This window comes from Gracilinanus agilis, chromosome 4 (assembly GCF_016433145.1).
Source record: "Gracilinanus agilis isolate LMUSP501 chromosome 4, AgileGrace, whole genome shotgun sequence".
Taxonomy (NCBI): domain Eukaryota; kingdom Metazoa; phylum Chordata; class Mammalia; order Didelphimorphia; family Didelphidae; genus Gracilinanus; species Gracilinanus agilis.
Window position 1 is genome coordinate 258,723,164 of NC_058133.1, and position 14,369 is coordinate 258,737,532.

Sequence of the window (14,369 nt, forward strand, 5' to 3'; positions counted from 1 at the left end):
TGGTGTCCATGAGTTTAAGATTGGCTAAACAAATTCCAGTATATGAATATTAATGAAAGATGGGGTCAGAGAAACTAGGGCAGTCCTGTATGAATTAATGCTGAGTGAAATAACATGAAGCAGAAGAATAATTTGTGTAATAACAATGTTGTAAAAATGAACAATTTTGAAAACCCTTCCCAAGTCTGATGAAACACAACTGACCATGATTCCAGAAGACCAATGATAGAGAATGCTACCCATGTGAGATGATGAACTAAATATGCAGAATGAGACACATTTTTGAAAATTTCTAATATGAGATTTTTTTGCTTGACTGTGTCTATTTAATACAAAGGTTTTGGTTTTCTTTTTTATTCTGGGATAAGGAGATAAGTGAGGAGAGAGGGGAGGGAGGAGAAAAACAAATGCTTGATCATTAAAATCATTTTATTTTAAAATTTTATTTAAAGAATTAATTGAAATGTAATTTAAGTTTTAAAAGGCTTATAGGCTTTCACTAATTAGAAAGGGGTTGCAAAGAATGGTGTAACCTGACCTTATGAGATACAACAACCCCAAAATGTTCAAGAGAGAAACTCTGGGAGACTCTATGTAGTTGATTATAATATATAATATAATAAAAGTTTTCTAAGAAAAAAGATATAGAGAGTTTAAGAGTGGTGAATACCTTCTCCATCATGAAGGAAAGAAACACTTATCTGAACAAGCTTGGAAGCCAAGGACAAAGAGAGCCAACAGGAGGAGAAGGATGACCATATTGCCTGGTCATTCCTGGGAACCTCTAACCCTGACTTTCCAGCCTGAAACACTAGTAAGGATTTCACCCATTCTTCTCTATGTGTGGGCCAAATACCACCTGATACCTGGTGTAATGCAAGGTGGCTAACAGAAACTTTTTGCTTCTGTAATTTCTAATAGTCACAAAAAGTCAGTTAAACATCTTAGAATCTTCAGAAAGTCAGTTAGAACTTCAAGCTATAAATAGAGGTGAAGTTCCAACTGAGGGGGCTTTTGCCTTCTGGCTTTCGCTGTGGCTGGAGGCTTTTGCTTTAGCTTAACCTGTTGGCTTTGGCCTAATTGCTTCAGCCTTGGCCTGTGCTTATTTTGTCTCGGGGAAATTTGGGCCTATCTCATTTCTCTGGATCTCTCCCTGATCTCCCATCTCCATCCCTCCCCTTCCCTGAATTTCCTGTGGGTCCTGGTGGAAGGGAGGGCTTGGTGATTAGACATTGTGGGATTAGTTTCTATAGGCTAGTAGAGTATCCTCAAATAAGTTACCCCTAGTTTTAATGCTTTGATAAAGACTTTACTTAAAAGGCAGTCAAATCTTCCTGACTGGGAGATCGGGACTCTCTCTGTCTAAATCTCTCTGCAACCCATCCCCCACCATCACCCTCTCCCTAGCCGCAGTTAGAGAACCCCTCTCCCCTCTCCCCTTCTGACTGACCCTGGTATTAATAAATCCCCTTGTTACCTACTCAAAGCCTCTGGTGAATCATTGTATAGAAGATTGAGGCAAGGGCTAAAGAGGGAGGAATCATTTTCTTTTTATTTCTTGAAAGAACTGGGGGCATCCATCTTGGCAGGAAGTACCTACCCAAGGACTTCCTCCAGCCATCAGTTTGACTGGCAGGGAGGGGCCCTCTCTACTCCTCCCTTAAGAGACTTTAGAAATTAACAAGAGAAACCCTCCAGCCAAAACCTAAACATTTCTTACCATCCCTAGTTTCCTCCCTGTATTCTCTGTCTCAAGCCTCTGAGAATAAACCTGTTTGAGCTGCCCTCTCCTACATACCCCATTTCCTTTATCTCCTATATACCTTCCCATACCTTCATTCCTTATAATCACCTATCTCCTTTATTCTTCCTCACACCCAAATTGTCTTCAAGACCCACTCAGATTATCTTATTTACTTCTTGATAACACTGGAAAGCTCTCTAGTTCTTACTTCTCTGGGAATAAACCAGTGTAAATAATTGGGAGAACGTTGTCTCATAGAAACAATGCAGACTAGTGACCAATTTACTTTTTTTTTTTAATCTTTACTTTCCATCTTGGAGTCAATACTGTGTATTGGCTCCAAGGCAGAAGAGTGGTAAAGATAGGCAATGGGGGCCAAGTGACTTGCCTAGGGTCACACAGCTGGGAAGTGTCTGAGGTCAGATTTAAACCTAGGACCTCCCATCTCCAGGCCTAGTTTTCAATCCACTGAGCTACCCAGCTGTCCCCTACTTTTTTTTAATTCATTTAATTTTCAGTTACATATAGAATCAATTTTTGATAATTGTCCTCTGACATTTTAGATTTAAGTTTTTCTTCTTCCCTCCCTTTCCCACCTCCCTGGGGCAGGAAATAGTCTGATAAAGGTTATACCAGTGCTTTCATGCAATAAATATTTCCTTATTGCTTATTTTTATGAGAAAAGATACGTATTTATACACATAATAAAAAAACTCATGAAGGAATAAAGTAAAAGACGGCATGATTTGATCTGCCATCAGATTCCAACAGTTCCTTCTTTGACTGTGAATAGTATTTTTCATGTTGGGTCCTTTATGGATATCTAGGGAACTTGCTTAGCTTATTATGAGTTTAATCCTTAACAATTGATCATCATATAATATTTCTGTTACTGTAGTGGTATTTCTGGGTCAAAAGCTATGCTTAGTTTTATGATCTTTTGGGTGTTGTTTCCCTTCTCATTTTAGTTATATTGGTTTTATTCCTAAAAAACTTTATAATTTAATGTAATCAAAATTATCCATTTCATTTTTTGTAATGTTTTATTTGCCTTACTTGTGTAATATCATCTTCTGATAAGAAAATGGAGAGCAAGTTGAGTGACAACCAACAGTTTGGAATTTGGAACCTTACCCAGATGCCATGAGCCAGGGGGCAGAAGACAGTTGCTGCCAGCCCTATAAAAAGGCATGAGCTGAACAAAACTGTCTCTCACTCTTGAGAAAGGACCCTGGGTGGTGGGTGGATAGGCCAATTCACCTGCTCAAATTACCTGTATCCTGTTTCAATGATTACCACATTATCAACTACTGAATAGAACTGTGAGATAAATACCAATTACTTGATTATCAAGAAGAACATTATCATCAAACCTCACTCCACCTGGTCAGGGCCAAGGTGCCTGGCCTGATCAGGGCCAGAAGAGGGAGAGGAACCGCTCCAGCCAACAGTCACAACCTGATTATCAATTGATGGTCCAACTTTATCATCCATAGTCTAGCATTGATTCCTAACACCTCCTTCCTCAACCTCAATCCTTCCCCGAGTTTGTTATAATTAAATTCTTAAAGCTCATTTAGGTGAAAGCTGGTTTTATCCTAAAGATCAGTGTGATATTCTTGCATCTAAGGGGAAAGGAAATACTTAGGCAAAGTCTAAATCACAGTCAACCAAGTTACCCATTTACATCAACATTTATCCAATCAACCCTAACATCTATCTATCAACTTAATCCCAGGACAAGCAGCCAGAGAAGTTGTGTGATTCAATTCACAGCTTCTCACTGGATCACTTAGTTCTGGGCACTGTAGGTGGGATCTGATGTTCACTATCTCAACCTTGGTGTTCACTTATGTTTCCCATCCTTACTCAACTTAGGTCCTTAAACCATCTGAGGTCCTTGGGCCATCTCTCTATCAGGCCCAATCCAAAAGCACCACACCACCCATAACACTTGGTCATAAATTCTTCCTTTATCCATAAACCTGACAGGTACATTTTTCCATGTTGCCCTAAATTTTTTATGGTATCACTTTTTATTTCTAAACAAAGTATTCATACACCTAGTGTATGGTGTGAGATGCCAGTCTATGCCTAGTTTCTGTCATACTGTTTTCCAGTTTTCCTAACAGTTTTCATCAGATAATGAGGTCTTTTTCCTAAAACCTTGGATCTAACACTCGCATGTTGCCATGGGCATAAATTGCAATGTATTGGTTACCTAACCTGTCGCATTGATCCAATACTCTATTTCTTTGCTAGTACCATATTATTTTGACAATTACTACTATATAGTACATTTAGAGATTTTGGTACTGCTAGGCCTCCTTCCTTCATATTTTTATTGATTCTTTTGACATTTTTGGCCTTTTGTTCTTCCAAATGAATTTAATTATTTTTTCTAGATCTTTGAAATAATTTTGGGTAGCACCAAATAGGTTAATTAATTTTAGGTCTTTTTGTTTGTTTGTTTTCAATATTGGCTCAGCTCTGAATTTATTTTGTGAAGAGTGTTTTGTAATTGTGTTCAGATAGTTGCTGGATTTGTTTTAGTAGGTATACCCCTGTGGTATTTTATATTGTCTAGAGTTACTTTGAACAGAATTTCCTTTTCTATCTCCTGCTGTTCGATATTGTTGGTAGTAAAAAACAATGCTAATGATTTATGCAACTTTGCCAAAGTTGTTAATTATTTATCTTAGTTTTTTTGGTTATTTAAGATTCTCTAGGTATACCACATATCTGCAAACGTCTTCTAATTCCTTCAATTTCTTTTTCTGCTCATATTAATACATCTAGTATTTCAACAATATTAAATAGTAGTGATGATCCTAGGCCTCCTTTCACCCTAATCTTATTGGGAAGAGTTTTAGTTTATCTCCATTACAGATAATACTTGCTGATGTTTTAGGTAGATGATGTTTGGAAGAATTCACTTGTGAATCCTACCGGAACCCTGGGACCTTTTTCTCAGACAATTCTTTGCTGGTTTGTTCAATTTCTTTCTTGTGGTGTACTTATTTCTCTTTTATTATTCTTCTTTTGTTAATCGGGATGGTTTATATTTTTTGTAAATATTCAACTGTTTCACTTAGATTGTCAGACTTAGTTGACATATAGTCTCTCTCAGTCTCTCCATCTCTCTCTATCTCAGTCTCTGTCTTTCTCTTTCTCTCTCTTTCTCCTTTTATACATTCCCTTTTCACAGATGTTTTGGTTTTGGCCACCACCTCCCAACTCAGCCTATTTTGTTCATTCCCTCCCCTTTCTCTTGTTCCCTCTTCCCTCCTGCTTCTTCATGGAATAAGGTAAGTTTCTATAGCTGAATGAGTGTGGGTATTATTCCTACTCTGAGCTAATTCCAGTGAGAGTAAAGTTCATAGCTTGCTGACCCACTCTCCATCTTCACCTCCACTGTACTAACTCTTCTTCATGAGAGAGTTTATCCCCTTCTATATCTCCTTTTCTCTTCTCCCCAAGTGTTCCTCTTTCCTGTCCCTGATTTCTTTGATCTGGATATGAGCGCATCTTGTTCAGCTTTAGTCTTTCTTTCATTCTACACATAATCGTTTTCATTACCCTAAATCTGATAAGTTCTTAAATTGGCTAAGTACTGTAGGTATTTTGCATAATTTAAGTACTTTAAGTACCTCAACTATCATAGATATCTTAATTATTTCAATGATCACCTTCTCAAGTATATTATATTCAGTTCAACCTTATTGAAACCCTTTTCATGTTATCTTTTTATAATTCTCTTGGGTACCAAATTTGCTCCTAGAATTTTCTTTTCAGCTATGGTTTTTTGGTCAGGGAAGTCTGGAATTCCTCTATTTCATCAATTGTTAGTTTTTCCCCTTGAAGGATTATGCTCATTTTTGCTGGGTATGTAACTATTGGTTGTGGTCCTAAATCCTTTGCCTTTTGGAATATCATATTCCCTGTCTTCTAATCCTTCTAGTCCTAGAATCTGCCAGGCCTTGTGTTATCCTAACTGTGGTTCCACAAACCTCCCCGCCCATCCTTTGAATGTGTGGGTCAAGTAATTAATAAGAGGGTCAGCTTCTAGCATAGTAGATAGAGTGCCAGATCTGGAGGCAGGAGGCCTTGGGTTCATATATAGCCTCAGATACTTCGTAGCTGTGTGACCCAGGGCAAGTCATTTGACCCTAATTGCCTAGCCCTTGCTGCTTTTCTTCCTTGGAACCAGTACACAATATTGATTCTAAGATGGAAGATTAAAAAAAATTAAATCACAGAATTAAAGTTTGAAGTCACATGAATACTCTTTTTGTCTAATTCAAACCACTCCATCTCCTTTTATTCTCTTTTACTTAATTCTGTTTCGGTTTCTTTTGGTTTATATTTTGTCTTTTGAGAATTCCTGACACTTGCTTCTTCTGCCATTTCTATTCCTCTTTTGATGATAATTCTGAGGCAAATAGGCTTCCTTGAAACTGGTGATTGTGCTATTTTCCAGGATACTTCAAATAGGGGAAAATTTCAAAAGAATGAAAAAAACCCAGAGTATTATACCACTCCCAACTTCTCCTATAAATAAAGGCAATGAAGAAGACAAAAGCAACCCATGAGCCTATTGTCCCATCTTTGCAAAATTATGAGAATAGTCTCTTGACACTTAGAAAACTGTTCCTGGCCCCCAAAAGCCAGAGCCAGGTCTAAGTAGTCATTTCTTTGTTTCTTTTTTAAGGAGCTATCACACTGCAAACTAATCTTTTCCTAGAGTAACTAAGTTAAGGCATCATGAGCTTTATACCAGGGAAACCAAAATGTTGAATACTTATGTTCCTTCAACCATGAGGAAACAACTAAGCTTAGCACCTATTTTTTTTTAACTCTTAACTTCTGTGTTTTGGCTCATAGGTGGAAGAGTGGTAAGGGTGGGCAATAGGGGTCAAGTGACTTGCCCAGGGTCACACAGCTGGGAAGTGTCTGAGGCCAGATTTGAACCTAGGACCTCCCATTTCTAGGCCTGACTCTCAATCCACTGAGCTACCCAGCTACCCCCTTAGCACCTATTTAGCAAGAATAGTGAGTCAAAATAAGATCTATCTGATGGGATAACCACTGGCTATTACATTCTAGAATAGCTTTTGCTGTTTCCTGATTCCTTTTACTCAAGGAAGCCAGGTGTTTCTAGATCTTGGTCACCCCCATAAATGAATTTGTCTTTAAAAAATATTAATTTTAGAGCATTGTCTCTGACACATTTTGCAAAGATTATCCAGAAGTGTGCTAGTAAATGTTTAACAACTTTATTTTAAAAAATAAAAGTACCAGGACATAATTTAAAATTTAATCTTCATTAATGTTTCCTTCATTTTTTTTACATCTAGGTAATCAACAAAACAATAAGTTAATACTTGATTGACAGTTTTTGCTGATTTCCAAGATGTAAGTCCTTACCCTAAAAATTTAACAATCTTCACGTTTGAGCTGGCTTCTATACACCCATAATCCGTTGGAAAATGCTGGTTACTGCTTTGTTCTTTTTCTTTTACAAATGTATGGTTGGTTTATTTTTAATAATATTTTCCCACAATTACATATAAAAACAATTTTAATATTTTTAAATTTTTTGACTTCTAAATTCTCTCCTTCCGTCCTTCTCTTCCCTGCCCTCCCAGATATTTTACATGTACAATCATATAAAAGATTTTTATTTTATTTTTAAGATATTTTATTTCCTCAATTACATTTAATAACAATTTTCAACGTTTTCTGAAATCATAAGATCCAAACCATATCCCTCCCTCTCTTTTCTCCCCCAACTCAGAGAAAGTAAGCAATTTTATTGTGAGAGAGTTTGATGTTATCTGGTTTGGGAGGGTACCTTCTTAAAGAATTACTGGGCTCCAACAAATCTTTAAAAATAGAGGAATTTATTGACTAAATGACTAGGAGGCAGGTGCAAGTGGTCTGCCTCCCTGAAGAGAAGGGTCCAGGATTTTTATACCTTAAAGGAACAGAGATCATGTGACCAGGAACAGAGGGGAGAGAGACTAACCAGAAGGATTAGGTGACATTCCTGTGCAAGGTTGTCTTGGTATCTGGGGTAGAAGCACAAGTATACATTTCTTATGACATGTTAATCCCTGGGATCATAAAGGTGGGTGAGTTGCATATCTCAGAGAATCTAGTGATGTTTGAGATGCAAACAGAAGGAATACATCCTTGCTAAAAAATCCTTATCAGAAGACTAGGGGAAAATGCACCTAAAACAGAAAGAAATGTATCAGAGAATCCTTTGTTTATACAGTTTGTCCCTTTAGTTGCATCAGAGCCAGCTTTCTTTATCACCAGCACTCCTGGGGTCCAGGATTGGGAAATTCCCTATGTAGTCTTTGACCTTAGATTCTTCTAGAGACTTGGGGTGTCTGGGGACTCTGTACCCCATGCTAATTTAATCTGGGTTATATATTTATTATCATGCAAAACATACTTCCAAACTGGTCATCGTTGTAAGATTACACTCATATAAAACCCCACACCCCAAAATAAAAACACAAATAAACTAAACTGAAAATTAGTATTCTTTGATGTACATTCTGACCTCAACAGTTCCTTCTCTGGATGTGGAGAGCATTCTTTGTCATAAGACCTACAAAATTATCTTGTATCTTTGTATTACTGAAAGTAGTGTATCTTTGTATTACTGAAAGTGTGTCTTTCATAGTTGATCATCACACAATATTGTTACTATGTACAATGTTCTCCTGGTTCTGCTTATTTTGCTCTGCATCAGTTCATGTAGGTCTTTCCAAATTTTTTCTGAAATCTCTTTATTTCTTATGTTTTTCATTTCTTATGGTACAATAGTATTCCATCACTTTCATATACCATAATTTATTTAGCTATTCACCATTTGATGGATATTCCCTCCCTCATGGGTATGAACTGAGAGGGGAGCACCTTGGAATGGAGAGGACTTTATTAGTCCAGTTGGAGGGAAAAGACAAAACCAATAGTTTTAATGCTTAAATTTAATAGGAATCAACTATGTGAGGTAAGATTACAAAAGGTTCTATGATTTTAGGTTCAAAAGTCAGGCTAGAGACACCTTGGTGGTGGTGGTGCAGTGGAGACTGCTATTCTTAGACTCCAGAATACCTAAATTAAAATCTGACCTTAATTACTTATTAGTTGCATAAGTCTGAGTGAGTAATTTAACTTTTGCCTCAGATACCTCAACTGTAAAATGAGGAAAATAATGGCATCTAACTCCTAAGGTTGTGAAGATGAAATAAGATTAGATTTGTAAAGTGTTTAGCACATAGTGGTACTTAATAAATGTTTATTCCCTTTTTCCTGTAAAGTAAATCGATTGTTTTCAGCTTTTAACAGTATGAAAATGAGAGGGGCCATATCCAGGAAGGTAAGTGTCATTAAGTCCTCGTTATATATCCTTTCTTTGTTACAGCAAAGTAAATCCCCTTCCTTTAATTGTTTACAGTAGTACTAGGATCCTGTGACTTTCTTTCTCCAAAGTCCAAGGAGACCAGACAATAAAATAGACCAGATCCATTATAGCACTGTTGTCAGACTCAAACAGAAACTACAAAAGGATTCCTGAAAAATTGTGATTGACTTAGGAAGCCAGATTATCTCTATTTCTAAGAACAATTTACAGTTTAATGGTTTCATTTGGTGAGGAGACAAGGGAGAAAGTAATGTCTCTGAAAGGTTACTAGGAATTCACAGCTTCATATTTCCGGGAGTTCAGAATCAATTAGTATTCCCTGCCTCCAGTGTTTTAGTAATTATTTGCCTCACCTCATCCTGATAATTAATGTCTTGCCCTCTACCTTAATTACAAAGTTGTCTATTCTGTATCCAAATTCCTGTGGACCCTGATTTTCTTTTCATTCTTGGGTCCTTTGTCTGGTTTTCTACTCCATTTAGAGAACCTGGGGAGATCACAAAATTTGTTTAAGCCACAGCTAGGGCGGACGTCATTAAACGGAGGTGGCAACACACCTCTCCAATATTGGTCTATGGATTTCCTTCATTTCTCCACTGGAAAATTCCTTTCTAATTCTGCTAAGGAGAGGTGTAATATAGGATTTAAGCCAAATTTGAGTAGGGCTGGAGGTAGGAAGTTCAGCAAGGGAGAGAGAAGAGATTGGGGGTGGGGAGGGGGAAAGCCCTAATATGGTATTTCATAGTAACTCTCTGGCTCAAGATGGAAGCATAAGAGCTATGTGTTCTTGGGGTGATGATGGGGGAGGGCGTTACTACCTAGAATTTTTGGTTGTTTTGTGGATAACACAGAAGCAAACGTCTCTAATGCTAGGGATTCCCTCTGTGTCAGTTTCAGTTTTGGATTCCTATCCCGTGTGTATTTGTTCTGCCTATTCGCCAATGACGTATTTTTTATTCTAACTGCTACTGGGTAGCAGAGTCTGTGTCCAGCCATTCAGAAGTTATGAACCAAATATAATCTGGTTTCACGGACACTTGTTTCTTTTTCAAGCATAGAACCTTATGTTCTCTTCCTTTCTTTGGGGATCCTGGCCCTGACAGAGACCGGGACAGGTAAGTGGAGGAGAGTATTAAAAAGCCGGGTGGAGACTGGTGGTGTTCTGCTACCAAGAGTTAATTCACCGCCACCGCCCCAGAGTCATTTTCCAGGGAACACACTGCTTAATCTCAAATAAAATACTATCTAGGAAAGATGGTGGTGGAAGGAAGCAGCAAGGAATAAGCCTGTGTGCGCCTTGGGAGGGGCGGGGCAGTATAGGCTGTGCTCCTTTGCAGTTTGGAGCTGTCTTTAGCTTAGGGGAAGTGAACTGGTTGAAAGGTGCAAATGAGGACACAGAGCGCTAAGGCTAAGATACCGGGTGGGAGAAAAGGTGAGACAGTCCTAGAGGAGTTAAGAAGGGATCGGAGGTGTCTGGGAGCCCCCAGCATCTGCCTGGGAGGACAGAAGAGTCAGGACTGGGGCCAGGTGAGGACACAAGATAGGGGGCTAGAGCTCTGGGACCTGGACCAGAGCGTCTAGAGGCAGGGGCATTAGTCAGTGAAGCGATTTTCCTGACCTCAAAACGCTATTAGTAATAAGAATTACTGTGTCCTAGCACGGTGTACCAGCAATGAGAGGGGCAGAGGAACTAGGTAGGATGACCGGGGTGAGAGGCATTTCAGGGGCCGCGGGACCAGGTTTCGGAGTCGCATTCCGGGCAGGCTGGTTTGCTCGGGGACGCCTCGATTTCACTGTAGATGCCATAGCATGCCAGTGTCTCCACATTTCAGGCTCTCACTCCCTTAAGTATTTCGACGCCGCCATGTCTCTGCCTGGGCTGGGGGAGCCGCAGTTCGTGACGGTGGGCTACATGGACGATCAGCAGTTCGTGCGCTTCGACAGCTACAGCGCGAGCCAGAGGATGGAGCCGCGGGCGCCCTGGATGGACAAGATGGATCAGGACTACGGGGAGCGAAACACGCGAAACATCAAGATCGACGCACAGTTTTACCGAGTGGATTTGGAGACCCTGCGCGGCTACTATAACCAGAGTGAGGGTGGTGAGTGATATGGAACCTTAGAGTCCATATCACAGTCCAGAGTAAGGAGGAAGGGAGGCTGGGGTCGGGACCATCCCAGGGCCTCCAGCCGATCTCACTGGAGGCTGGAGGAACCAAGTCCCTTGCTGGCCCAGGTCACGTGTGCGAGTCACGGGGTCAAGGTGGGGTGGGGGCAAGTCCAAGGAACTGATTCCAGGGCTGGGGGCGGGGCAGGTGTTCACACACTTCTGTGCTTGTTTGGTTGCGAGGGCTCCAAGAACGGCAGCTTCAGGAGAAGCTTCTATCAGTATAGCTACGACGGGCGCGACTACATCTCCCTGGACACCGAGACCCTCACGTGGACTGCGGCCCAGCCCTCGGCTTTGAACAGCAAGAGAAAGTTGGAGGCAGAGAGGCGTATTGCGGAGAGACAGACAGCCTATCTGAAGAAGATGTGCGTTCAGTGGCTGCACACGTACCTGGAGATGGGGAAGGATGCACTGCTGAGAAGAGGAACTACCTGACTTCGCCCCAGTGTGTGCAGCACTCAGAGCTCTGGCTCAGCTGCAGGACTCCCAGCGACCTCTTGGACCTCAGGGCTGGGGCTGGAGGTAAGGTTAGGGGGGCAAATGAGAGTCTGGAAATGCCTCTGACATTTGCCCCCAGACCCACCTTTTGCCCAAATTACCCGTCGCACGGACCTCGATGGAGGAGTGACCCTGCGGTGTCAGGCCCAGGGCTTTTACCCCGCAGAGATCTCCCTGACTTGGCTGAGAGATGGAGAGGAGCAGCTCCAGGACACCGAATTCATTGAGACCAGGCCTGGGGGAGATGGCACCTTCCAGAAGTGGGCAGCTGTGGAGATGGCCTCAGGGGAGGTAGACAAATATACCAGCCGAGTTCAGCATGTGGGTCTGCCTGAGCCCACATGAGGAGGGAGTGGGGAAAGGCCTTTCCTCACGCCAGAAAGGGCAGAAGAATATGGGATTATTGGGAGGGGAGGGAGGAGTAGTGAATCTCAGGTCAGAGAGGGATCAGGGACTCTCATTTCTCTTCTCCGTTTTAGAACCACAGCCCTCATCCATCTGGATCATTGTAGGGGTCATGGCTGTTTTCTTCACTGCACTTATTGCTGGAGCTGTAATCTGGAGAAAAAAGAATTCAAGTAGACAAGACTGGAAGGGTCAGTAGGTAGCAGGTACAGGGGAGATTCAGGTTTCACCTGACCTGGCAGCTCCTTCTTCTCTCCCCAAGTTTTCTATTTTCTATTTAAGAGAATGTTAGGCTTTAACACTGTTGACAGAAAACACTTTTATGAAGGGTGCTTTACCACTTTAACAGGCTGCTGAGTGGAGAAACTGCTTTAGACTTAGATCAGGAATGAATATAGGGATTTTGGCCAAAGGAACTGTGTCTCCTCAGCTGAGTGTTGTAGACCAGAGCTGGAAACCTATTGATGCTGGATAAATTGGGAAGTACCTATTTGTGGTACCTCTTTTTTGCCTTACTATTGGATCTAGATACTGTATTAGAGTGCATTGGGAGTAGAGTCACAGTTGTCATTTGTTATGTCTCCAAGAGAAGTCAGTGAACTTCTGCAACCTTAGTATATGGTCTCCTCTCTTAGAATCCTCACTGGAAATTTTTTTTATTTTCCAGGCAGAAATAGAGAGGACTATGTTTAGACTGTAGGTAAGTGAAAGTTGACAGGGAAGATGGAAAAAAGGGGCCAGCCCATGTTATCTTTGGGACATGAGAAATGAAGAGTCAGCGAGAGGTTTACCCCAGTAGCTTTTCTTTGGTGTCCTCTTCTCTTTTCATGCCCCAATGCTAGGAAATATGTCTAGGTATATAAATATATAGGGAAATATATGACTAGGCTGTTCACTTCTTTTGTTTCCAGGTAGTGACATTGTGTATGGGTAATATGTCTCTCTCACAGCAAAAGGTGGGACTATGGAAGCCCTAGAACTAGAGAGAGACTGGAATAAAGAAAGCAAAGCAAAGAAGATGGATATGTGAGTGACTGTGATGAGTATTGGATGGGCAGTGAGGAGGACTCTTAGGAATGTTTGAGAGGCTTGAGGCCACAGGTGATTTTGAGGATATCCTTTAATCTTTCTTCTACTTGAGAGAATTGTGGGCTAGAGAAAAAAACAAAAGTATTCAAGACTGTGATTCCTGTCCTGTTTCTGTTGACCTCTGGCTTCTTTACCCAACATTAGCCAAAGCTGGCAGGAGTTCTGAGCTGCAGGGCAGAAGTGGAGGAGGAAGACCTAAAGCATAGAGAAAAATGAGGGAAAATGAACTAGAAAAAATGGTAGCAGCAACCAAAAAAAGTTAGATATTTCTCAAGACTCAGTAAAAATCACTTAAGGAATTGTTGGAGAAATAGAATTAGGTTTAAAAAAAAAAGAAGAGAATCAACAAAAGGAGATTTGGGGATTGGGATGGGTCAGAGTATGAATTGATTCAATGCTACTTGTGCTAATTTTGGCCTGATGGTTACTACCAAGAAAACAAATTCTCCATCCTCCAGCACTGCATCATCTATACATGAAACATTGGTTCTAGCAAATAGAGAAATGCTGGATTCTGTGGATAAGTTCACTTACCTGGGCAGTATGCTCTCTAGGCATATCCACCTAAATGATGAGGTTGATGTATGCATTCTAGAGCTAGTTCAGGGTCTGAGAGGATCCAAAGGAAAGCATAGGAGAGAAGAGGTATTAGGCTCCATACTAACTGAAGGTGTAAAGAGCCCTTGTGTTGACCTCATTATATGCCTGTGAAACCTGGACAGTCTATCAGACCCAAGCCAGGAAATTGAATTACTTTCATTTGAATTGTTTTAGGAAGATTCTGAAGATCATCTGGCAAGATAACTAGACACTGAGATCCTTTCTTGAGCTGAACTGCCAAGGATTCAAACTCTTCTGAAAAGGGTGGAACTCTGATGGTCTGACCATGTTGTTTGAATGCCAAACACATTTGCCAAAAGAACTATTTTAGGGAGAACTCACACAGAGCAAACAATCACATAGAGTTCAAAAAAATAATACAAGGACATTCTCAAGATCTCTTTGAAGAACTTTAGTATCAT

At 40.5% G+C, this 14,369-nt stretch overlaps 1 protein-coding gene across 1 annotated transcript; it reads left to right on the top strand.

The window, feature by feature from the left end:
- Nucleotides 1-10,219: 10,219 nt before the first annotated feature.
- On the top strand, nucleotides 10,220-12,198 carry LOC123245214 (class I histocompatibility antigen, Gogo-OKO alpha chain-like). Its single transcript, XM_044673980.1, has 4 exons — nucleotides 10,220-10,300; nucleotides 11,018-11,287; nucleotides 11,501-11,776; nucleotides 11,930-12,198. Exons 2-4 carry the CDS (start codon nucleotides 11,050-11,052, stop codon nucleotides 12,196-12,198), a joined length of 783 nt encoding a protein of 260 aa, XP_044529915.1. The 5' UTR covers nucleotides 10,220-10,300; nucleotides 11,018-11,049.
- Nucleotides 12,199-14,369: the final 2,171 nt, after the last annotated feature.

What these genes read in the sequence shown, in the direction of transcription:
- LOC123245214 (XM_044673980.1), top strand. Translation starts at nt 11,050, where the DNA reads ATGTCTCTGCCTGGGCTGGGGGAGCCGCAGTTCGTGACGGTGGGCTAC. An exon ending in CTATAACCAGAGTGAGGGTG is followed by an intron (nt 11,288 to 11,500) that starts GTGAGTGATATG and finishes GGGGCGGGGCAG; the next exon opens with GTGTTCACACACTTCTGTGC. An exon ending in GAAGGATGCACTGCTGAGAA is followed by an intron (nt 11,777 to 11,929) that starts GAGGAACTACCT and finishes GACATTTGCCCC; the next exon opens with CAGACCCACCTTTTGCCCAA.